Source organism: Empidonax traillii, unplaced genomic scaffold (assembly GCF_003031625.1).
Source record: "Empidonax traillii isolate 1590-97213 ecotype Southwest subspecies unplaced genomic scaffold, ASM303162v1 scaffold196:size3368384, whole genome shotgun sequence".
NCBI lineage: Eukaryota > Metazoa > Chordata > Aves > Passeriformes > Tyrannidae > Empidonax > Empidonax traillii.
Window position 1 is genome coordinate 2,154,167 of NW_020955389.1, and position 19,031 is coordinate 2,173,197.

A 19,031-nucleotide genomic window follows, 5' to 3' on the forward strand; every position below is an offset into this window, starting at 1 on the left:
ATGAAATATCTAAAGCTATTTTTCTCACAATACTGCAGGAACACGCAGACTTACTTAAAGGTTTGACAGTTGTTGATGACTGCAATCATGTACTGAACATAGCACTGAGGATACTGACGATTTTTCAGATGATCTTCTTTATACAACTGTGCTTCATCTTTGTACCTGTAACATATACAAGGAATGGTATTAAACAAGATGCAAATATGTAATTACTTAAGTACACCCATAGGTCCAAATGCTCCATGAGGGCTTGAGTATTTAGAAGTATTTTATAAAGGGCTTGTTGCTCATGTGATGTTTAGTCTCTCTGTTCTGGTCAGAATCCAGCCAAGGAGGTGTCTTCTGTCTTCCTTACAATAAAGAGATATAAATTTGAGATATAAAAGAAAGCAAAACCAACTCAAAAAATTAGAGCCATTTACAGAGTGGAACTTAAAAGTGTCAGTCACCAGCACAGAAGAACTTCTGCAGTGAAACTGGGGAAAGGGAGATGCAAGCAAGAAAAGGAAAGGGAAGAAAAGCTTATTTGGCATGAAGAAAGACAAAGCAATAAAGAAACACAGAAACAAAGAAAAACAGGATTTGGAATTGTAGGAACAAAGAGAAACCAAGGCAGGATAAAGCAGCTGTATTTTAAACATTATGTTACCTGGTTAGAAATGAATTCATTTGCTGTAGACATAGAAGGAGTACCTTTGTTTTCAAATCTTCATTTATCTGAGCAGCCACCTGAAGATTCTGCTCAAACATCTAAGATGAAAATAGATTAATTTTAAAGAGAGGCTTTTATTGGTGGTAAACCAAAGACAGAAGTCCTCCCTTGTTGGAGACACTCTCTAGCACCAGTTCCACATAAGGTTTTTGTTGGGTTTTTTGGTGGTTTTTTTTTGTTGTTGGTAGTTTTGGTTTTGTTTGGGTTTTTTTTTTAACAAGCCCAACAACTGCTCCTGACTAAACCAAAAGTCACTATTTCCATAAGAATAAGTAATATATTACTGACAACCATTAATGCATGCTGCAGTTTTCTCTTGATACTGAAAACAGCTGCATGCTTTCTTCATCAAACAGTACTTAATATCTTTAATTCAGTAGTGATTTGGCTTTACAGCAAAATATCTAAGTTTTTGTGTCAGCTCCTGTACTTAGTAATGAATAACCTTATAACTCAAATTCTTTTGGTTTTCCCATATATGAAAGTAGTCATCTCACATTATCAAAGTATAGGGGCCCCTAAACTTTGGAAACACAAGCAGGCAGAAGACCTAGGTGACCTGTGGGCAACTGTGTTTGAGAGAAGGGGAACTGAAAAGGAAGGGTGCAAAACCAGGTGGGGAAACATGAGCTGCTTTTATGCTGAGATGGTTCTAAAAGTTTCACTGCTACATGATCTCAACACTTCAGTCTTTGACAACATAACACTAGACAACATAACACTAGGGCCAATCAGCCACCAGTTTGTTTGACATCACACACTTTCTGAAAACGATTAGATGAAGTCAACCTTGGCCCTAATACAAATGTGAAAGAATGTACCAAAAATCCTGGTATAAGCCAGGAAAATAATTAAGTGGGAAACAAATGCAGGAAGAAGAAACTTTCATTAAAGTTACCTAACAAAATATTTGTAAAGAAAAATTAGAAAATGAGCATAATAAGCTGACATTTTTCTGCTTGATAAAGATCACTTTCAAAACTTTCCACTACCGACAACAGGGTGGTGCAAGTTTGGGTATTTTTATGGCCTTTAGCTTTATCTTTTCTGTTTTAAGGATATTTAATAATTTGGATGGGCATTAGTGTTAACTGAAGTAGCGTTTAAAACAACAACAGTTTTAACTTTTAATGGAACTTTTTATTCTAGTATTATGGTGTTTGTGTAATGAATAACTTCTAGAAACATACATGCCTAACTACCTTAGCACCATGCCAACAAGCAGCCTAACTCACTCAGCATTCTATTAACAAACACTGTTCTAATAACTTACAAACATCTCATCTGGTAGGTGTATACTACAAATTTACATCAAGAGACCTACATAAAAGCAGTTAACTAAACACAGATATGCTGAACAGGCTGGGAAAAATGTGTTTCTAATCTACACATAAAAAGAACAAAGTCTTTAAGCTTTAATGTAAAAAAGCCAAATAAAACCCCCTCCAACTAAGAACTCTACAGGAAAGAAACCCTATTATACTTCAAAAGACATAGAAACAATGACATTCCAAAATGCTGGATTTCCCCCTCACATCCCTTCACTCCCCCAAATCCATGTACTGCTTCTGTAGGTTTTCTAGAATAACCAAGTTCTCTTATACCTGAAAAACAATAGCTGGGAGTGTAGTCTGATAGTACCCATCTTGATCTGCTTCTGGTTCAGTTTCTTTTATCCAGTCTTTTTTATCTGTCTCCAATGCTTTTCGTAGCCAGCCAATGATGTTAGACTTCATTATATAAAGCAACAAAGAGAAAGAAAAGATTTTCTTAATTTAATAACACAAAACACCCTGCTACAATATCTGGAATAACAGCCATTTCCATAATGAAGAGTAGCATAGTAACAGATAATGTTGACCATTTTCATCATTCCTACAGTATATAGGTAACAGGGACAAATTAAAATTTGCACTGACCAAGGTCAGTACTGGTACATCAGTGATGTAGTTTAAAGCTTATGCACATTTTGGAAGGGGAGTGTTCCTAACACAAAGGGCAAGTTAGTTTGTCAGAATAAACATGTTTACTAAATTTGGGCTCAGGCTTTAGGTTTCAAACTGAATTTTTCAACAACTGAAAAAATTAGGGTAAAACAGTGTACAAAAAATAGCACATTTCTGCTTGTAGTTCCTTTTACACCTACGTTTTAGGAAACTAATGTTTGTTACTGCTGGGGACAAAATCCCAGGATTAGATTGAAATGGGTTGTGTTTCTTGGAACTTGAATGCTGCAGAACACAGTGATGGATACAATAGCTGGCTCTCCTCCCATCCGACAAGCTCATTATACAGCAAACGGACATTAAGAAAGACTGTTTTTAGAACCAGATCAAGCCAGTTTTCTGCATGACACATAACAGACCTATTCACAAGAGCAGATGGTAAAGGCCAGCATGTTTGCTAAATATGTAATTGGATTCTTTGATTTCTTTCTTGGTTGGGTTGATATTTTCTGCCTTTATTCTACTTTGTTCACATTTGCTTAAAACGCCTAGTAACATAAATGTTCTTACTTCTTTCCAATATGTAACAGGCATGTACAGTAAGGGCAAAGAAGTCCACATAGTACCATCTTCAATTACGTGAAACTATGTAGTATCTCTTTTTCCTCATGAGCATGGGAACTGCTTTGATGAGACATGATTTGCAAAGCAGAACTAATGTTTTAAAAGCCAGCAGCCCAAGGGACTTTTTTCACCTCAATATCAGCATTTGCAATAACTTTTTCAAGCTGAGGTGATTGGGTAAAAAAAAATCTGCTAGAAATCTGTTAAAATCTATTAGCATTTTATTTCTTACGAAAATGAGATTTTTTTATTGATGTAAAGATCTGGGTTTAAGTTGATAGTCACAATTACGAAATACTTTCATTTACCCAAACAGAAGTAGTTATATTTTGTTTATAAACACTTTTAGACAACATCAAAAGAAATAAAGTAGAAGTGAAACAAATAGGTAGTTTCAGTATTTTCTCCATTAAAAAAAAAAAAAAGATCCATCCAAACATCAAAACCAGCAAAAAGAGAACCACTCTGTTTAACAGAGTAGCAGCTTTATGTTCTATAAATAAATACTCTATACATAATATTTTCCAGTAAGTAGGGAAAAAAACAATTCTGAAAAACTAATATAGGTATATTTTTTCATCCTAAGTGAGGTCAAAATGAATTCAAAGGCATTTCCTGGACCAAGACAAAAGTAGCTTGAGAAAACAAACCAATGTTTTTTGGTCCTAAAGGTAAGTACAGAAAAAATAAACTTTGCATAAAAGTCCTAATAAAGCTAATGTGAAGCAGAGCCTCTACTGGCAACTTCCTTGAGACATAACAAGATTGGTTCATATTATTGTGATGAGTATCAAGTCTGAGTAGTTGCTGTTGCCAGACATATTTTAGTAGCTGACACATCCAAAGAAGCATAAAAATTTCCCTCCTCTGCTTGGCAGAGCTCCTAAACTTAGGAGGAATAGGAATTCATTGAACAATATAAGAACAGCAAGTCCAAAGTTATAACCATCCAAACATCCAGTTAGAGGCAATCAGTGGATCTTTAAAGAAAAATACATTAACAAACCTGACAACAAAAGATTGCTTTCCCAGGTAGTTGACCAATTTCTAGCAACTATTAGGATAACCAAGAAGCACTGCCTTTATATTTAAGATGCACATGAAAGGGCATCCACAAAAGGAAATTATGCTCATGCAGCTGATAGGCATGAAAAAAAAAAGGCTGTTAAAAGAACTGAACTGGCAAAAACATGAACCTCCTGATTACTTTCAAAAGATCACATCTGTAACAAATGTTGATGTAGTTACTTTACCAACCAAACTGCATTCAGTGTCTTCTAAGTATAGTAACACCTAACAGACCAGCACTGTGGATTTAGGCATAAGAATACTGGAATTCCTTCCTTTCTAAGAAATTATTAGCAATAGTCTGTAAAAGCATAACTCCTTGAAATGTCATGGCTTACACCTATAAAATCATCTGATTATAACTTTATAAAGAAACCTACACATAGGATATGAAAACATATAAAAGTAATGGTGTCGGATTCACATTTGTCACATTAGTTTTCTCAGATGGAGGAACAGCACTGAGGTACTAATGCAGCTATAAACTCATCTGAAGGTGTCCTTGCACTATTATTACTCACAGTGAGCGTTGACATATACTTGCTGAGAAGCTGGTCTACCACATTTTGCGAAAGCAGAGGATCCAGAGAATTTACATCCACTTCTGGAGACAGTTCTGAATTTCCCATCATCTCCGCACTGAATTATAAAAGAAAAAAAAAAGCCTTGCAGATTAGTAAAGAAAAATTATATAAAAAGTTAGATTATGCAGCTTTTTCTGTATGTCCACTGTAAAGGGCAAATTTCCAATTTTCCAATACCTACATGTGTCAAAAAGTTCTTAATAATAACTGCAACAATAAGAGTGTTTACAAGGAATGTAAATAAAACTATATAAAAGAAAGAGCAGAATTCAAAAGCTATAGCCCAGCATATAACAGAAAAATGTTACATTTAAATATTCAACCCTCCCATCCATTCCTGACGTCTATTAGTGATTATTTAAAACTAAATAAGTGATTATTTAAAATGAAAAAAAGGCCAACAGGTTGAACCTGTGGGCTCTAAATAGCAGACTTCTTAATATGTCTTTTAAATTTCAGAGGTGATGACAGACAATTTACACATTTTGAATTTTAGAATGGGTAAGATCAGCAACAGGTTTTTTTGTTGTGCTCAGTTCCTCAAAACAGCTTCTCTTTTGCTACTTGTATCACATCCATATAAAAATTAAAATATATTAAGAGAAAATCTACCTGTGCTTCCTGTCTCAGTAGAGAATATAGCTACTATGAGAGAGAGGCATCTTCCACGACAAATCAAAAGTGCACTGCATGTGTACTGTGTAACAGCACTTGCTTGCAAAGGACAGTTCTTGACTTTATAGAATTTGAAAGAAACTAGAGCAACCTTCAAAAATATTTTGACAAGGATTATATAAAATTAATACTTTACAGTGATATTTGGCATCTATATATAATAAGATTATATGATGAGTGGCTTGTGTAACTAAAAAACACCCAAAGCTATGCCAAAGCACAAGACCTCTTATATTTCATGCTCAAAAAAATCAATAGCTCAAAACCACACTCTTCAGAGAGTGGTTTATTACAGTTGATGGAAATATATTCAATCATAATAACATGAATTGTTTCACATTCCATTTATAGTGTGCTTTTCAGAAGGAAACCACAAATTCTATATTTGCAGCGGCTACTATAAAAATAAATAGCAACTTAAAAATAAATTCCTAAACAACTGTCCAGTTTGTATGGTTCTGCAAGTTGAAGTTTTGCAGTGAGTCAGCATAGTGGTGCTTCCATGTCATGAAAAAACATAAATCTCAAAGCACTGAAAAAGCCACTACAGCTAACCATTTAAATACCAAAATTCTTGTCTTTGAAACCATAACAGCTACTGTGATGGAACACTCTACACTTGTAACACCTTCCTGAGCCTGTAGGAAAATAGACTGAAGTTATTTTAAGTGGCTCAATCTATTCTGTTGCTGTTTACTGAAAGAATACATGTAATAGCAGGACCTGCTCTAGGTTGATTTAGGGGAAATGTGAGAAGCTGTTTATGACTCTCATTATACATCATTATCCTTGTTCACAAGGTTACAGAGACATTAACTAGATACATAGTAACATTCCTTCTGTTCTTTAGAGTGAAGATTGTTGACACTATCTGTAGCAATGCTGGGGAACTCCTAGCAGTTTTGTCACCACCTGATCAGTATCTGATAAAATAATGTTATGATTATGGGATTCAGGATCTTACAAGACTTATATTTTTCCCTAAAACACAGATCAGAGTTCTGGTCTCAACCCAGTACAGTTTGAACAACAGTATGTTTCCAAAAGTCTCATTGACTTCAGTATCAAAGAGAAATCCACCCAGCACACTAAAACTGCATCCCACTCAAATATTAAAGGCTATTATTCCACACGTAGCATCACTTTATTTCTCAGCTATGAGTTGAGCACATTTCTAAAAAGACCTTCCAAGACATGCTCTGATTACAAGAGTGCCAAAATCCTTTTATAGATTCTATCTTGCAATTACTGTAAACAGAAGTTATGCTGGATTTTTTTATTAATTCATTACAGGGAAAAAACACTTGATGCTTCTCTTAATTGGTCAGTATTCTCTGAGTCAGTTTTGAAGTGCAGCTATAATATGCAAATACAATACAAATGCATATTTTCCCTCTAATGTTCAATTACATTTAATAAAAGTAGAGAAAAATTAGAAAGGACAAAACTATCTCCCACATATATACAGTGTTCCATAGAAGTGAACAAGAAATGTAACAGCAGTCTAGAACCTATATTTGATACAGGGAAAAAGAGGGTGAAATATCACAGAAACACGGCTCTCATGATGTCATATAGTCCATCCTCCTTCCCAATTTATTAGAAATATATCCCTACAGAGAACTGTTTATTGTAAAGAGATGTCCGGCAACTGAGATTTGATAAGCTCCGCAAGTGTCCCTGTTGAGAACTTTACTTTTCCAGCCACAAACATGAGCCAATTTCCTCCACTGCACACTACAAACATACACAACAATTAATGATCATAGAATGGTTTGGGCTGGACTCTAAAGATTATTTAGAGTTCCAACTCCCTGCCATGGGCAGGGATGCCAGCCCCTTAGACCAGGTTGCTCAGAGCCCCATCCAACTCGGCCTTGAACACTTCCAGGCACAGGGCATCCACAACTTCTCTGGGCAACCTTTTCCAGTTATTAACATCCTCTTTATAACATTTTATTGTAACACACAAAAAAAAAAAAAATCACTGTACTGCCCTCTTGTTTTTTGTTTTTTTTTAAGAGAAAAGAGAAAGTCAAACCCTATTTTTTTCCTGAAAGATAATATCCATCCCACTTGCTACAGAGATATACAGGGTAGAAGTGCATTCTCAGATATACTGTGTCTACTTCCCTCACTGTTTCTTTTTCTTCACAAAACTCAGCTACCAGGTGCCACAAACCATGTAATTTGCTTTAGCAGGAGTGACCCTTTTCGATTTGTTTGCTTTGTAAACAGATGCAACTCTGGCTTTGCTCCCTCACTTTGCCCTGCCACTGATGGAATACAAGGACTGAGAGAGCTTTAACTTTGAACAGTCTAACTCAGTAACAATACACTTTGCTTTCTGGGGAAAGGCAATTTCAAGACCAAGATTTGCCTTACTGGAACGTAAGCCCCAGGGACGTAAATGAAGAACCTAGGAGCAGGATTTCTGCCAAGGTCATACCACTGTAGGTAGAAGGACTCACATTTCTGATTTTCATTCACTGCAGTTATTCCTCTGGCCTTCAAAAGAAGAAAAGGTCAATTAACTCGGCTTTTTAAGGCCAATAACTTGGCTACATCTCTTATATACTCTGCATGGGTATCTAAGTATGCAATGAGGATGGTCCTCATTGTTCCCTGCAGGGAAGAAAAAGTAGGAGAACTTTGCCTTGTAGACTAAAGCCCAGAGTTCTGAACACAAAATGAATCTTAAAGCTGGTTATAAAAATTCACCAGAACGGTATTATCTCCTACCTATTTACTTTACACCAAGCATTCAACTTGCTTCATTAGCAAGATTGAACAATTGAAGACGGCAAAAGTACACACAGCACAGAATCTGGATCAATGCCAGCTATTCAGAACAGGATTACAGTCATACACCACAGAAAGGCTAGCAGTACTTTTCCTAAACAAATGAGTTGCTCTAGTAACTACACGCCAGCAAAAACTAAACAGTTGTCATTTGAGCTGTTTCTACCTACAGGATGGAAAAAAAAAAGAGGAGGTAAAAAAATCTCCCCAAAGCTTAAGTTATCCCAACAAATCACACAACTCAAAAGAAATGTGTCTATCAGAGGAAATAACCTGCTAGCAGAAATCCTTCTAAATTAACAAATCACCACGGAGTTTTGAGAGAAATCCTGAAGGAAGTTACTACATTCTTTCCATTTAACAGTAATGAAGCAACTGAAACAGTCCCAACCCCTGTAAAAAAGAACAGTAGAAAGTTAATAACCATAAAAATCTTCCTGGGTTGTGGCTACAACAAACATTTTGGTACACACACATGAGCTCTCAGCCCCTTCTGCTCTTCCAAATTCTTCACCAATCTGGTACACAAATAGAAGGGGACTGTAGCTTCGAGCAGGTCTTTAACTGCATTAAAACTTTAAGCAACTCAAAATTACATATTAGAAAACGTAAACAAGTTTTAAGGAGCAATTGCCAGAAAGCAAAATGTGTAACAAACAGTAAAGAACTTGTTGTTTTGATATTATCCTTTTTTATCTTCTTGTATGTTAATACACACGCAAATATTAACACACCGTGTTTTGCACACTTACTCTCAGCTATTGCTAACAGAAAATATAAGGGGGCCTTACCTGTTGTATGTGTTTAAAACCCAAGTTAGAAGGCTAACAATCTCATTTGCTTCCAGATCCTCTGCAGCAAGTTCTTGCATTCGGGTGGCCAAAGCTTGATGGTACATGTTTAGCAATCTGTTGAAAATGTCATAATGTGGAGGAAAACATTGATCCAGCAGGGTCTTAGCCACGAGCAGGTCATCAAGGACGTATTTACGGATGATTTCCAGGTGCCGCACGAGCCACATTTTGTCAGACTCTCTAGTGTCTGCCTGAGTGCCTTCAATTCGCGTGCTCACAGTTCTTTCCAAAATGTTGAACATTTTTTCTTTCCACTTCTTTGGTCTGCCAGGAGGTATGAACCCAGTCTGTTTTTTCCGGTCTAACATGCGCCTGTCGATTTTCTCCTCCCGATCAATTATCCTCACAACAGAAACAAGCAAGGTTGGATCTCTACGGACCGTGACAAGAGATCTTTGAACCACCATCCAAAGCTGCTTTGCCAATTCCTCAGACAGTTTCTGCATATCCCCAAAGTATGTATGGATGAGGTTCATGTCATGTGTGTTTTTGCTGTCCATGCGATACTGCTCATACATGAGGTTATCACGAGAGCACTCCAAATCCATCAGCTTTCGATGAGCTTGCAGAAGTTCCCCTCGCTCAATCAGGTCATGGGTCTCCCTGACTATCTCTGGAACTGAAAAAAAGGCAAAGAAGAAGAAAAATCACAAAGGGTACAGCACCACACAATCAAAATATAAAGAATAAATACAAGATCGTAAAATCACTAGGAAAAAAGCCAGAGAACAGCTGTAGGAATTATTTTTAAATAATTTAAATAAAGCTATTTTGAAATTTTCAAAAACTGTTAGTAAAGGCTATACATTACTTTATATATAAATGTAACTTTATACATTAATAACTAGAGTGGTCCATTTTGATCAGTGGCTACACAAAGATCACAGTCCCAACAGAGCATAATTTCCTCCTTCCCTCACGCCCCTAATAAATGAATGAATGAATCCAGGAAAGTCTACTATGAAACAAATTGCAGAATGAGCCTTCTTATACCGTACACAAAAAACTCTTTAACTTACCTGACTAAAAGTCACTTACTCTGCTGAACCTGAGGCTGCATAAACCCAACAAATGCCAAATTTTACCTCCTCTTTGAAAGAACAGTTTTTGCCTACTTAAGGAACACAGGAAAAATAGGGATAATTACCTATGCTGCTAAAATATTTGGAAGCTTTTATTTCTTTATTATTTTTCAGTATTTGAGGAATACTACAGAAGAGGATTAGGATTCTGTGGGGAAAGAACTGAAAAATCTCAGCAGAAAAACTGTAACTGCAAAAAAGACAAGTGATAAAACTGGCAGCCACCAAAAAGGTTTAATGATTGTGTGTAACTGTCTTTTGAATCATGACAAAAACCACTTGGTGTATAGAACATTTGATGATCTCCGAGCAAAACAAGTATACTGTTTAGCAATTCCAGTGGAAGATGCTTCATACTAGAATCTCCTCAGTACCTGAGAAGAAAAGGCTTATTGTCTCAACTGCATTCATCTGTGCAAAAGGAAACAACACAAACAGAACAGCACAAACAAAACAACTCAGCACTGGAACATCCATAATTTTGTTGTTCTTTGTTTTTAGCTGCTAGACATTGCATGTAAACAATACTCTTTTTCTCTAAGTTGCACACTGTATCCCAGTTTGGTACTGCAACTGTTGGATACAGGCTTAGAGAGAGTAAACTAATCTAATCTGACTGGGAAACAATTTTTCTTTATAGGTACACTTTGTGTATGAGTATCAGGAGATAAGAGGAGAGTAAGTATAAGTTTAGCCCTGGCTATAGGGGTAAAATACTTAAAATTATTTATAAGCAGAAAAGTCTTGGAAAGGAATTCACCACGATACAAGATGGAATGTAATGCACACTAAAAAAACTGCACCAAATGACAGAGGTAATCCCATTTTCTTTATCTTCACAGTATCCCTTATATCACATTAATCATATGTTATTTTGCAAACCCTCACAGTTGTGCAGTGGTACAAAAACGAATTGTCTTCCATGTATAACTGCTTTATGCACAAGTTGGTTTCTGCGATTGTGCTGCCTGATTCTGAAGCAAGGACTGTGCACAGTTGAAAGTGAACTTCAGTTTATACTTACAACATCAACAGAAAGCCCTGAGGTTCCTAACTGCTGTGTGTGTGAAAGACTGTCAGGTAATCTTCGACTGGAGACCTTGCCATTTCCAATTTTTATCTTTGTTTGGAAAATGTTTTTGGCTCCTAAAATCATTTGGGACTATTTGTACCCACAAGATTTACTGTAGGTGCACAACTCAGGTGCCAACATACCAGAACTTTACAAATATTCTTTCTCTACTTGTTGCTTGCATATTTCAGCCTTTTATATTAAGCATGTTATCCCTGCTACTGATTGCTAGCAAGAAACTTCTTTGTGTTTTGATGAGGAGACAGAACACACTAGAAGTTCCTACAGCACAATTTAGTCTTCATCTCTATTAAATGGTTACCAGCTACTTCTCTGAATGTGATTCTCTGAAGGCAATTCTTCCTTAATTCTTCATTCCCAGTGAGGTTGAAAGTTCTTGACATTACTTGAGAACCTTACCTAAAGGTTAGCACCACCTAAAAAGCTTCCAGTATGGGATGGATCATGTAAAGAACATTAGATTACCTGAAAATATGTTCTTGAGATTTTCTACAGCAGCTGCCAGTTGGCTGTGTTGCACTACAGCATCCTTAACATCCTTGAGGTTTTCTATAGTGTTGATGCTCTGTCTCCAGTCCTTATTGACATCTATCAAAGACTGCTGAATGTCCTTCACATCATTCAGTGCATTGTGCAGTTGGCTTAAGCCTGTTCGTACTCCATCTAACTGAGACTGTATTGCTGCCTTAAATACAAAAAAAAAGAAAGAATTCTTATTAATCATAACAAGTTCCACATTTTCAACATTTCTCAAGAACTAATTTTCATTTCAGCAGCTATCATGTTCAGAGGAAAAAAAATGAAAGATTATAATTTCCTAGAAACGTGCAACTTCACGCATGCACAACTTTGTGTGTGTGCAAATATTCTTTTCTCAAGTTTTGAAGTTGTATATAGTTTTAAAGGACCTAGATAAAACTGGTTCACCAACAAAGTTAACGTAGCATCTTAGGCAGATAGATCATCAACTTGATAAATCTGTATTAAACCAGGAGAGGTTTAATACAGATTTATCAAGTTTAATTCTGGGAAGGCAGAATGAGATTTCTTTGCATTTCTTTCATAAATTAATGTCAAAGGGGGATATCAAAAGAAAGCTGATCCAGATGTTTCAATAGTGTTTGGTATGTACAGATTCTCAAAGCATTTTACTAAAGCAATTACAAATTTTGACTAGAAACTGGAAATGTTTTGAAAAAAAAAAATTAATTCTGAAATGTTCCAAAAAAAAGTAAACAAACCCAAACCAAAACACCCTCCAGACTGTCATGCCTGAAGGAAAAAAAATATCAAAAGTGATTCAGTCAAAATAAACAACAACTCTCAAACTGAATACAATTTTGATGCTGTGAAACATCAGCAACCAGACCAACAATCCAACTAGTAGATTATTTTGGTTTAAAGACAGGTTATTGATATAGATCTCTTATGACAGGTGACACTTGAAATGATGACTCTTCAAAAAGGCTATTAAGCCTGAATATCATTTGACAGACCAAACACCTTACAGAAAATGCATTATAGTGCACATCTGAGTGAAAGAAATCAGATCCCTTTCACAGCATGTTTTTTACATAAGTGTTTTTAAAAAGATGTGATGAAGGTGAAATCAGGTGAGTGGAAAACACAATTAGAAATAAAAAATTTCAAAAGAAAAGCCAAAGACAAGTGATCAGTGAAAACTCAGTTGCATGTCTGGAGGACTCAAAGCAACCAGTAAAGAAGTGAGACACTAACGATTTTACTAAGCTCAAAACACATTTTTTGCCAGACTTTTAAGGCCCAAAAACTTGGACAGGCATGGAACTTTTTGTTGAGTACTAGAAGCCAAAGAGGAAATCCTGGTAACTGCGAACAACATTTATTGTGTTTTAAATGTACTGGGAAAGTCCCGGAAAAATGCAGTGGTTTTTAAACTAGTGTTATTTATGTACTTTCAAATTATGACATGCTGATTTTCTTGATAAAAATGTATTTTCCTGCCAGACTTAGAGTACAATTAAGCAATGGTAAGGCATTTTTATACTGCATCTATCTATAATACTGCTGCATTAATATGTTTTTCCCTTACAGGGATAACTAGGATACTCAAACAGTCAATACAATATTCATACACAACCTTCTACAGCTGACCATAAAGTATTTTAAAAATCACATGATCATTAAATGTTCAGTGCTTCTGTTTCGATATTTCAATTTCTTCTGAGGCAGATCTTCTAAATATAACTTATTCAAATTTTCGCCTATTTAACTTTGGCAGAAGCTTGATTATGTCAAACAGAAACAACTGCTGATCTCGTTTTCTGACACAAATGGGTAAGAAAAACTCTAAAAACAGACAGCCACCCATGTTCAGTTTGTCCTCTAATAGTCAGCTGGCACCAGGGGATGGGGGGGGGACAGGGAGTGAAGCATCCATGCATTGTGGGCTTTGTTTCCTACAATGCCTATTCATCTTAAATTGGACTGACCATCACTGTCTTAAAGAAATGAAAACAAAACCAAGCCATCCAGAGAACAGGGCTCAAAACTTCATTTTTGTGTCTTTTGAAGTGACAGCCCTCAACACGAAGCCGTGGAAACAGGATCCTCGCTGCCTGGTCTCCCAAGAGCCCTACAGTTCAAATTCATGATTGCACAGCAGCTAAGAATCAAAAAGGAGAGGATCATGCATGTTTATACTCAGGAAGACCCATGACCTAGAAACTCTCCTAGGATATATACACAGTATTTCTTCAGAAAGAAGTAGTTTTTCCATTGACAGCATAAGGGCACAAAGATGGCTGCCAATATTTGTAATTTTACAGGCTCTGGAATGGAGTGCAAGCAGCTCTTCACCTATATTTTGGACACCAGAGCCTAAAGCACCAGCCCACAGTGTTACCTGGTGCCCATCCCCACATTATTTCAGAGTTCTGCTACCAAACCTCAAAAACATTGCTTACTAACCACCATCAGTCTCCTGCATGAAACAGAGGAGTTTGACACATTTCAAAGCAGTTTTTCCCGTAAAAAATTGTTACACAGGAACAAATACAGGATGGAAGGAATGGACATACTTAAATATCTGAGAGAGGATACAGAGAGGATATCTAGATTCACCCGAAGAAAATGACAAAGATGAAAGCATATCCAGTCAGAAAGAAGCACTAACATGTTCATGCTGAAAGATTTCCCATGTGTTCATTCACACAGATGAAGCCGTAATCCAGCCTGAGAAGTCAGCAAATCCTCTGGCTGATGATCCTGATCCCTGTGTCTCTCCATCTTCCACACCATAATTATATACAGTTTAAATGCAGAGCAAGAGTATTTCTTACATCCTTTCTGTGCTCCCATCCATTATAGTAATTCTTATGGGAAAAACGCCATCACTAACCATCATCTGCTTCAGGAATGCAACCTGAAAGGGATTAAGGGCTATTGAACTGCTTCTTTTTGGAACAGCTTTTTCTGACCACCAACAGATGACTGAAGTAACTTAAAGTAAATAACAAGAAAACTAGCCATAAAGTGGATTTAGGCATTTACAAGACTTACAAAGTTTACTCATGACTGTCTATAGAAGCAGCCAGGCAAATGATAAAGTACTCCAGGCAAATGACTGTGCTCATATATTATAAATAGCTCACAGTAACTAAAGAGCTGATCCATTATTAATAGACTCCACACTATATGCTTCTGACTTAAATCTGAAAAACCCAGTCCAAGTCACCAGAAAAATTTCTGTTTCTATGATACAGACAAGAATGAACATGTAATTTGCTAACAGACTTCTTCACTGTGAAAGAAAACTGGCTTTCTTTTACTTCACAAAGTAGTTCTTTCACAAAGAAGGAGCCATTAAATAGCCATAAGATAAATTACCTTATACTGAAATATACGATTAGATATAGTGTATACCAGCCATTTTGATCTGAGAAAATGTTTCCCAAAGCACTTTCCTAAGACTCTACTCCATGTACTTAATATAGTGGTCTGCAATGACTTGGCTAGTGAGTACCAGTGAAGGAAGAAAACACAGATTGCAGTACAATATGGACAATAAACACAGGATGACCATAGTCCTGTTTCAGGCTAAGTCTGTGTCTGTGAACGTGGATGCACTCACATGTGCACATGTGTAGGAGGGGGAAAATCATGGTGCACACTTCCACAAGAGACAAGAAGTGTGATGTATTTTTGCTGTCTTCCCTAAACCCATGTAAAAGTCAGAGGCGAAACTGACCGATCCTTTTTCAGATGCAATCATCAATTTTTTGTATTCAATTATTAAGACAAAAGTTTGTTGGCTGACAGGATACACAGGACAAGGGTAGCTGTCCACAGGTAAACCATAGAAGGTACCGGACATAAGAACACTTGAATGCTTGAATAAAATGTCAGTAAGATGTACAGAATTAGTTTGCATTACTTTCAGGATACAAACTTTCCGTTTCGGACACAGAGCAAAAACTGAAGTCATGGTTTAAAACTATCTGGCTGAAAATGTAGAATCAAAAAAAAAACCCAAAACAGAAGAAAAAAAAAAGTACATTCATGCCACACCAGAGACACTCAGGTTTATCAAACTTGGTACCTTGAGTCGGGCTTCTACTGAAGCCTTCTTACGAGCTTCCCTCCTGCGATACTGCTCCACTTTATCCAGCTGATCAGGACGTTGCAGCATTCCTGCTACTCTCTGAACAGCTGTTGCAACAGCTTCCCTGTCCGTTTCCTCCATTGTTGATTAGGTCCTCAAAATGCCTTCATAACTTAACAGCACTGAAAAGAAACAAAACATTTTTAGAAAATATTTTTTTTGTTCATCGGATGGCTATGTGACATTTCAAAGTTTAAACTTTGGCAATAAAAACAGTGCAACATGACAGAACCATCATTAGACTGCACTATAAAGAGGAGTAATTAGAATTCTACAAGAATTGCATTTAAAGTCAGTTAACTGTTTCATTTGTTTCCCTGAAATGTTCTTTGGTTGCTCTTTTTGCATTTACCTTACTCTCTGTAAGTTTGTATTAAAAAAAATCCCCAAAAAAACAAACCACAAAAAACCCACCACCACCAAAAGAACCACAAATTTTCATTTAAAAAAACAGATTCTACCCAATCCTAGTGCAGGTTTGTCTAGTAAAAGGGGAATGAGACAAGCATAAAGGAATCTTGTAGATGGCCCAAGCAAAAATCCTAACTCCTCCTGAACCAGAGTCTGGTGAAGCTGACTGCAGTCCCGCTGTAGCAACAGGTCACATTTGCTACCAAAACCAGGGAGAAACAGCTGTGAAAGCTCTAAACCTAGAGAATATAAAGCACTTTCATTTAAACTTCTGATGGATAATTTTCTTTTATTTCCTACTCATTCTCAGTTCTTCCTACGGTATTAGTCCAGTTCATCAGAGGTGTAGGTATGCCGGGAAACATTAGTCAAGTATTTCACCTCATTCTCCAGCAGAATTTCTAGTGAAGTCAAGACATGGATGCAAACTAGTCTGCAGAAAAGGTAATATCTGCTGACCATTAAGCCAGACCTGTTCCCTCAAACTTCACTAGCTACTAAAAGAAAGCAGGGAAGACCCCAGTCACTAAGGATGCAAGAATACAATGTCCACAGAGCTCCAACAAATATATTTGGAGCTCCTCATTGCTTCCAAATTATATCCATCACTTTTTGTCTTGTAAACAAAGAAACATTTTCGGTTCTGCTGCCACAGCTGGAGACTAAACTTTCTCATATCCATACTATTCCTTGAAAGTAGATACCTACTTTCAAAGCAGTCTGCATTCATATATCCAGCACATCACTTAATCTCAACAGAATAGTGATCTGATAAAGAACTGTGGCAAGAGTAGAGATGGGAAAGAGCAAAAAGCAGGAAAACTGCCCTGCTTAGCTCAAACCATGTTTGATTTCCTACATTTGAAGGTGCAGGTTCTATTTATACCATTCACACTTTGGAATGAATACTCCAGTTTTGTTTGGCTCAATCCATTTCCACGCTATCTGGGCCCTATCTAAACTAACTAACTAACTAACTAACTAAGTAAAAAGTAGTTGCTCTCAGATATGAATTTACTACAGAAATGGTATGCTGGAGCAGAGAGCTTCATCCTGAACTACTGTCTTTACTAAAAACTCCGAATACATTCCATAGGGTTACAACACCCTTAATCCACACAAGCCACTACCCAGGCACACCAAGCAGACAATGTGAAGAGAATGAGTAGCCAAGCACACTGCAAACAACTTGCTGACACAGACCGGCTCTTGCACAACCAACAACCACCCAAACGGAAGGGCAAACTTTAGGAAACCCTGTCAACTTTACACGGAGATTTGTGAGTCAAAGCTACAAACATCTTCAGAGCAAAATATAGGCAGAAGTGAACGAAACTGAGTCCCGAGTAGTCCTGGAAAGGCTCCGGCTGCAAGCGCACCCCTTATCCTGGGGGCGCTTATCTCCGGAGGCGAACCAGCGGGGGCGACAGACACACGGGAGCAGGCCACTGCCACTCCAGAAAGGAGCTCCTGGGATGGAGGCACACAGTGACACCCAGGGTTGGGCCGTGACCCCTGCAAACTCCAAAGCTCGGAGGAAGCAGCCCCAGCCCCAGCCCCGCCCGGCTCCTCCCTGACAGAGGTGGCTAAACTTGAATCACTCGCATCCACGCAGGTGCCCGTCCCTGCCGGGCAAAGGCCGGAGACCTGCCCTCGGGCACGCCGAGCTCCCTCGCCCCACGCCCCGGCCCAGGGACGGGAGGAGCCCCGAGCACCCCCTTCGGCCCCGCCACCCCCTGGGGGCTCCCCAGACCGCCCCGGCCCATCCCGCCCCCGCCCCCTCCGCCTCCCTCTGCCACACCGGGGTCGCTACAGCCACTGACAGCCCGGCAGGGTGGGCGCGGCGGCGCTCACCGGCCGGGGGCAGCGACAGGGGCGCCGGGGGCAGCTGCGGGGGCGGCGGGAGGCGCGGCCGCCACTTACCGGGGCCGCGGCCGCCCCTGCCCGGGGAACGCGCTGACAGGGCCCGCTGCGCCGGCGCACGCCCGGCCGCGCAGGCGCAACACGCGGCCGCCGGCGGCAGCGGCTCCTCCCGCTCCTCCCCCTGCGTGGAGGTTTTGTTGTTGTTGAGGGGGTTTTGTTTGTTTGTTTGTTTGTTTGTTTGTTTTTACAGTTTGGCTGTAAAAGGGCACCGCGTGTGTTTCTGGGGCCGGGTTCAAGGTCACTGAGACGGGTTAAAAAAAAAATAAAAAAATAGAAAATGAACTGCCCGCGTCCTGTGAGGTGCGGGTTGGAATGGTCGCCCACTGCAGGGGGTATCGTCTGGGGGGGGGGAAAGGAAGCACGCGGAGTGATTTCTTCAAGGAAGGGGTGGTTAAATATTGAAATAGGGCTGCCCAGAGAGGCGGTGGAGTCGCCATCGCCGGAGGTATTTAAGGAAAGACTGGACGTGTGGCACTCAGTGCCGTGGTCTGGTTGACACGGTGGCGTTCAGTCATAGCTTGAACTCGATGGTCTCAGAGGTCTTTTCCAGATTAATTGGTTCTGTGATTCTGTAAGGGTGCCACAGGTGGATAAGCTGCTAATCACGCAGTA

At 38.5% G+C, this 19,031-nt stretch overlaps 1 protein-coding gene across 2 annotated transcripts in view; it reads right to left on the reverse strand.

Annotated features, from left to right (window-relative positions):
- Positions 1 to 18,484, reverse strand: part of EXOC3 (exocyst complex component 3) — a 26,043-nt gene extending 7,559 nt beyond the window's left edge. The window contains exons 1-8 of one of the 2 annotated variants that reach the window (XM_027886902.1): positions 18,420 to 18,484; positions 16,023 to 16,207; positions 11,909 to 12,128; positions 9,206 to 9,887; positions 4,875 to 4,992; positions 2,320 to 2,445; positions 653 to 753; positions 55 to 165 (exon numbers count right to left, since the gene is read on the reverse strand). In XM_027886902.1, coding sequence (XP_027742703.1) covers positions 55 to 165; positions 653 to 753; positions 2,320 to 2,445; positions 4,875 to 4,992; positions 9,206 to 9,887; positions 11,909 to 12,128; positions 16,023 to 16,166 — 1,502 coding nt within the window. In that variant the 5' untranslated portion in view covers positions 16,167 to 16,207; positions 18,420 to 18,484. Of the gene's footprint in view, positions 1 to 54; positions 166 to 652; positions 754 to 2,319; positions 2,446 to 4,874; positions 4,993 to 9,205; positions 9,888 to 11,908; positions 12,129 to 16,022; positions 16,208 to 17,204; positions 17,294 to 18,419 lie in introns of those variants that run through there. The other variant, XM_027886903.1, reaches the window with a different exon arrangement.
- Positions 18,485 to 19,031: the final 547 nt, after the last annotated feature.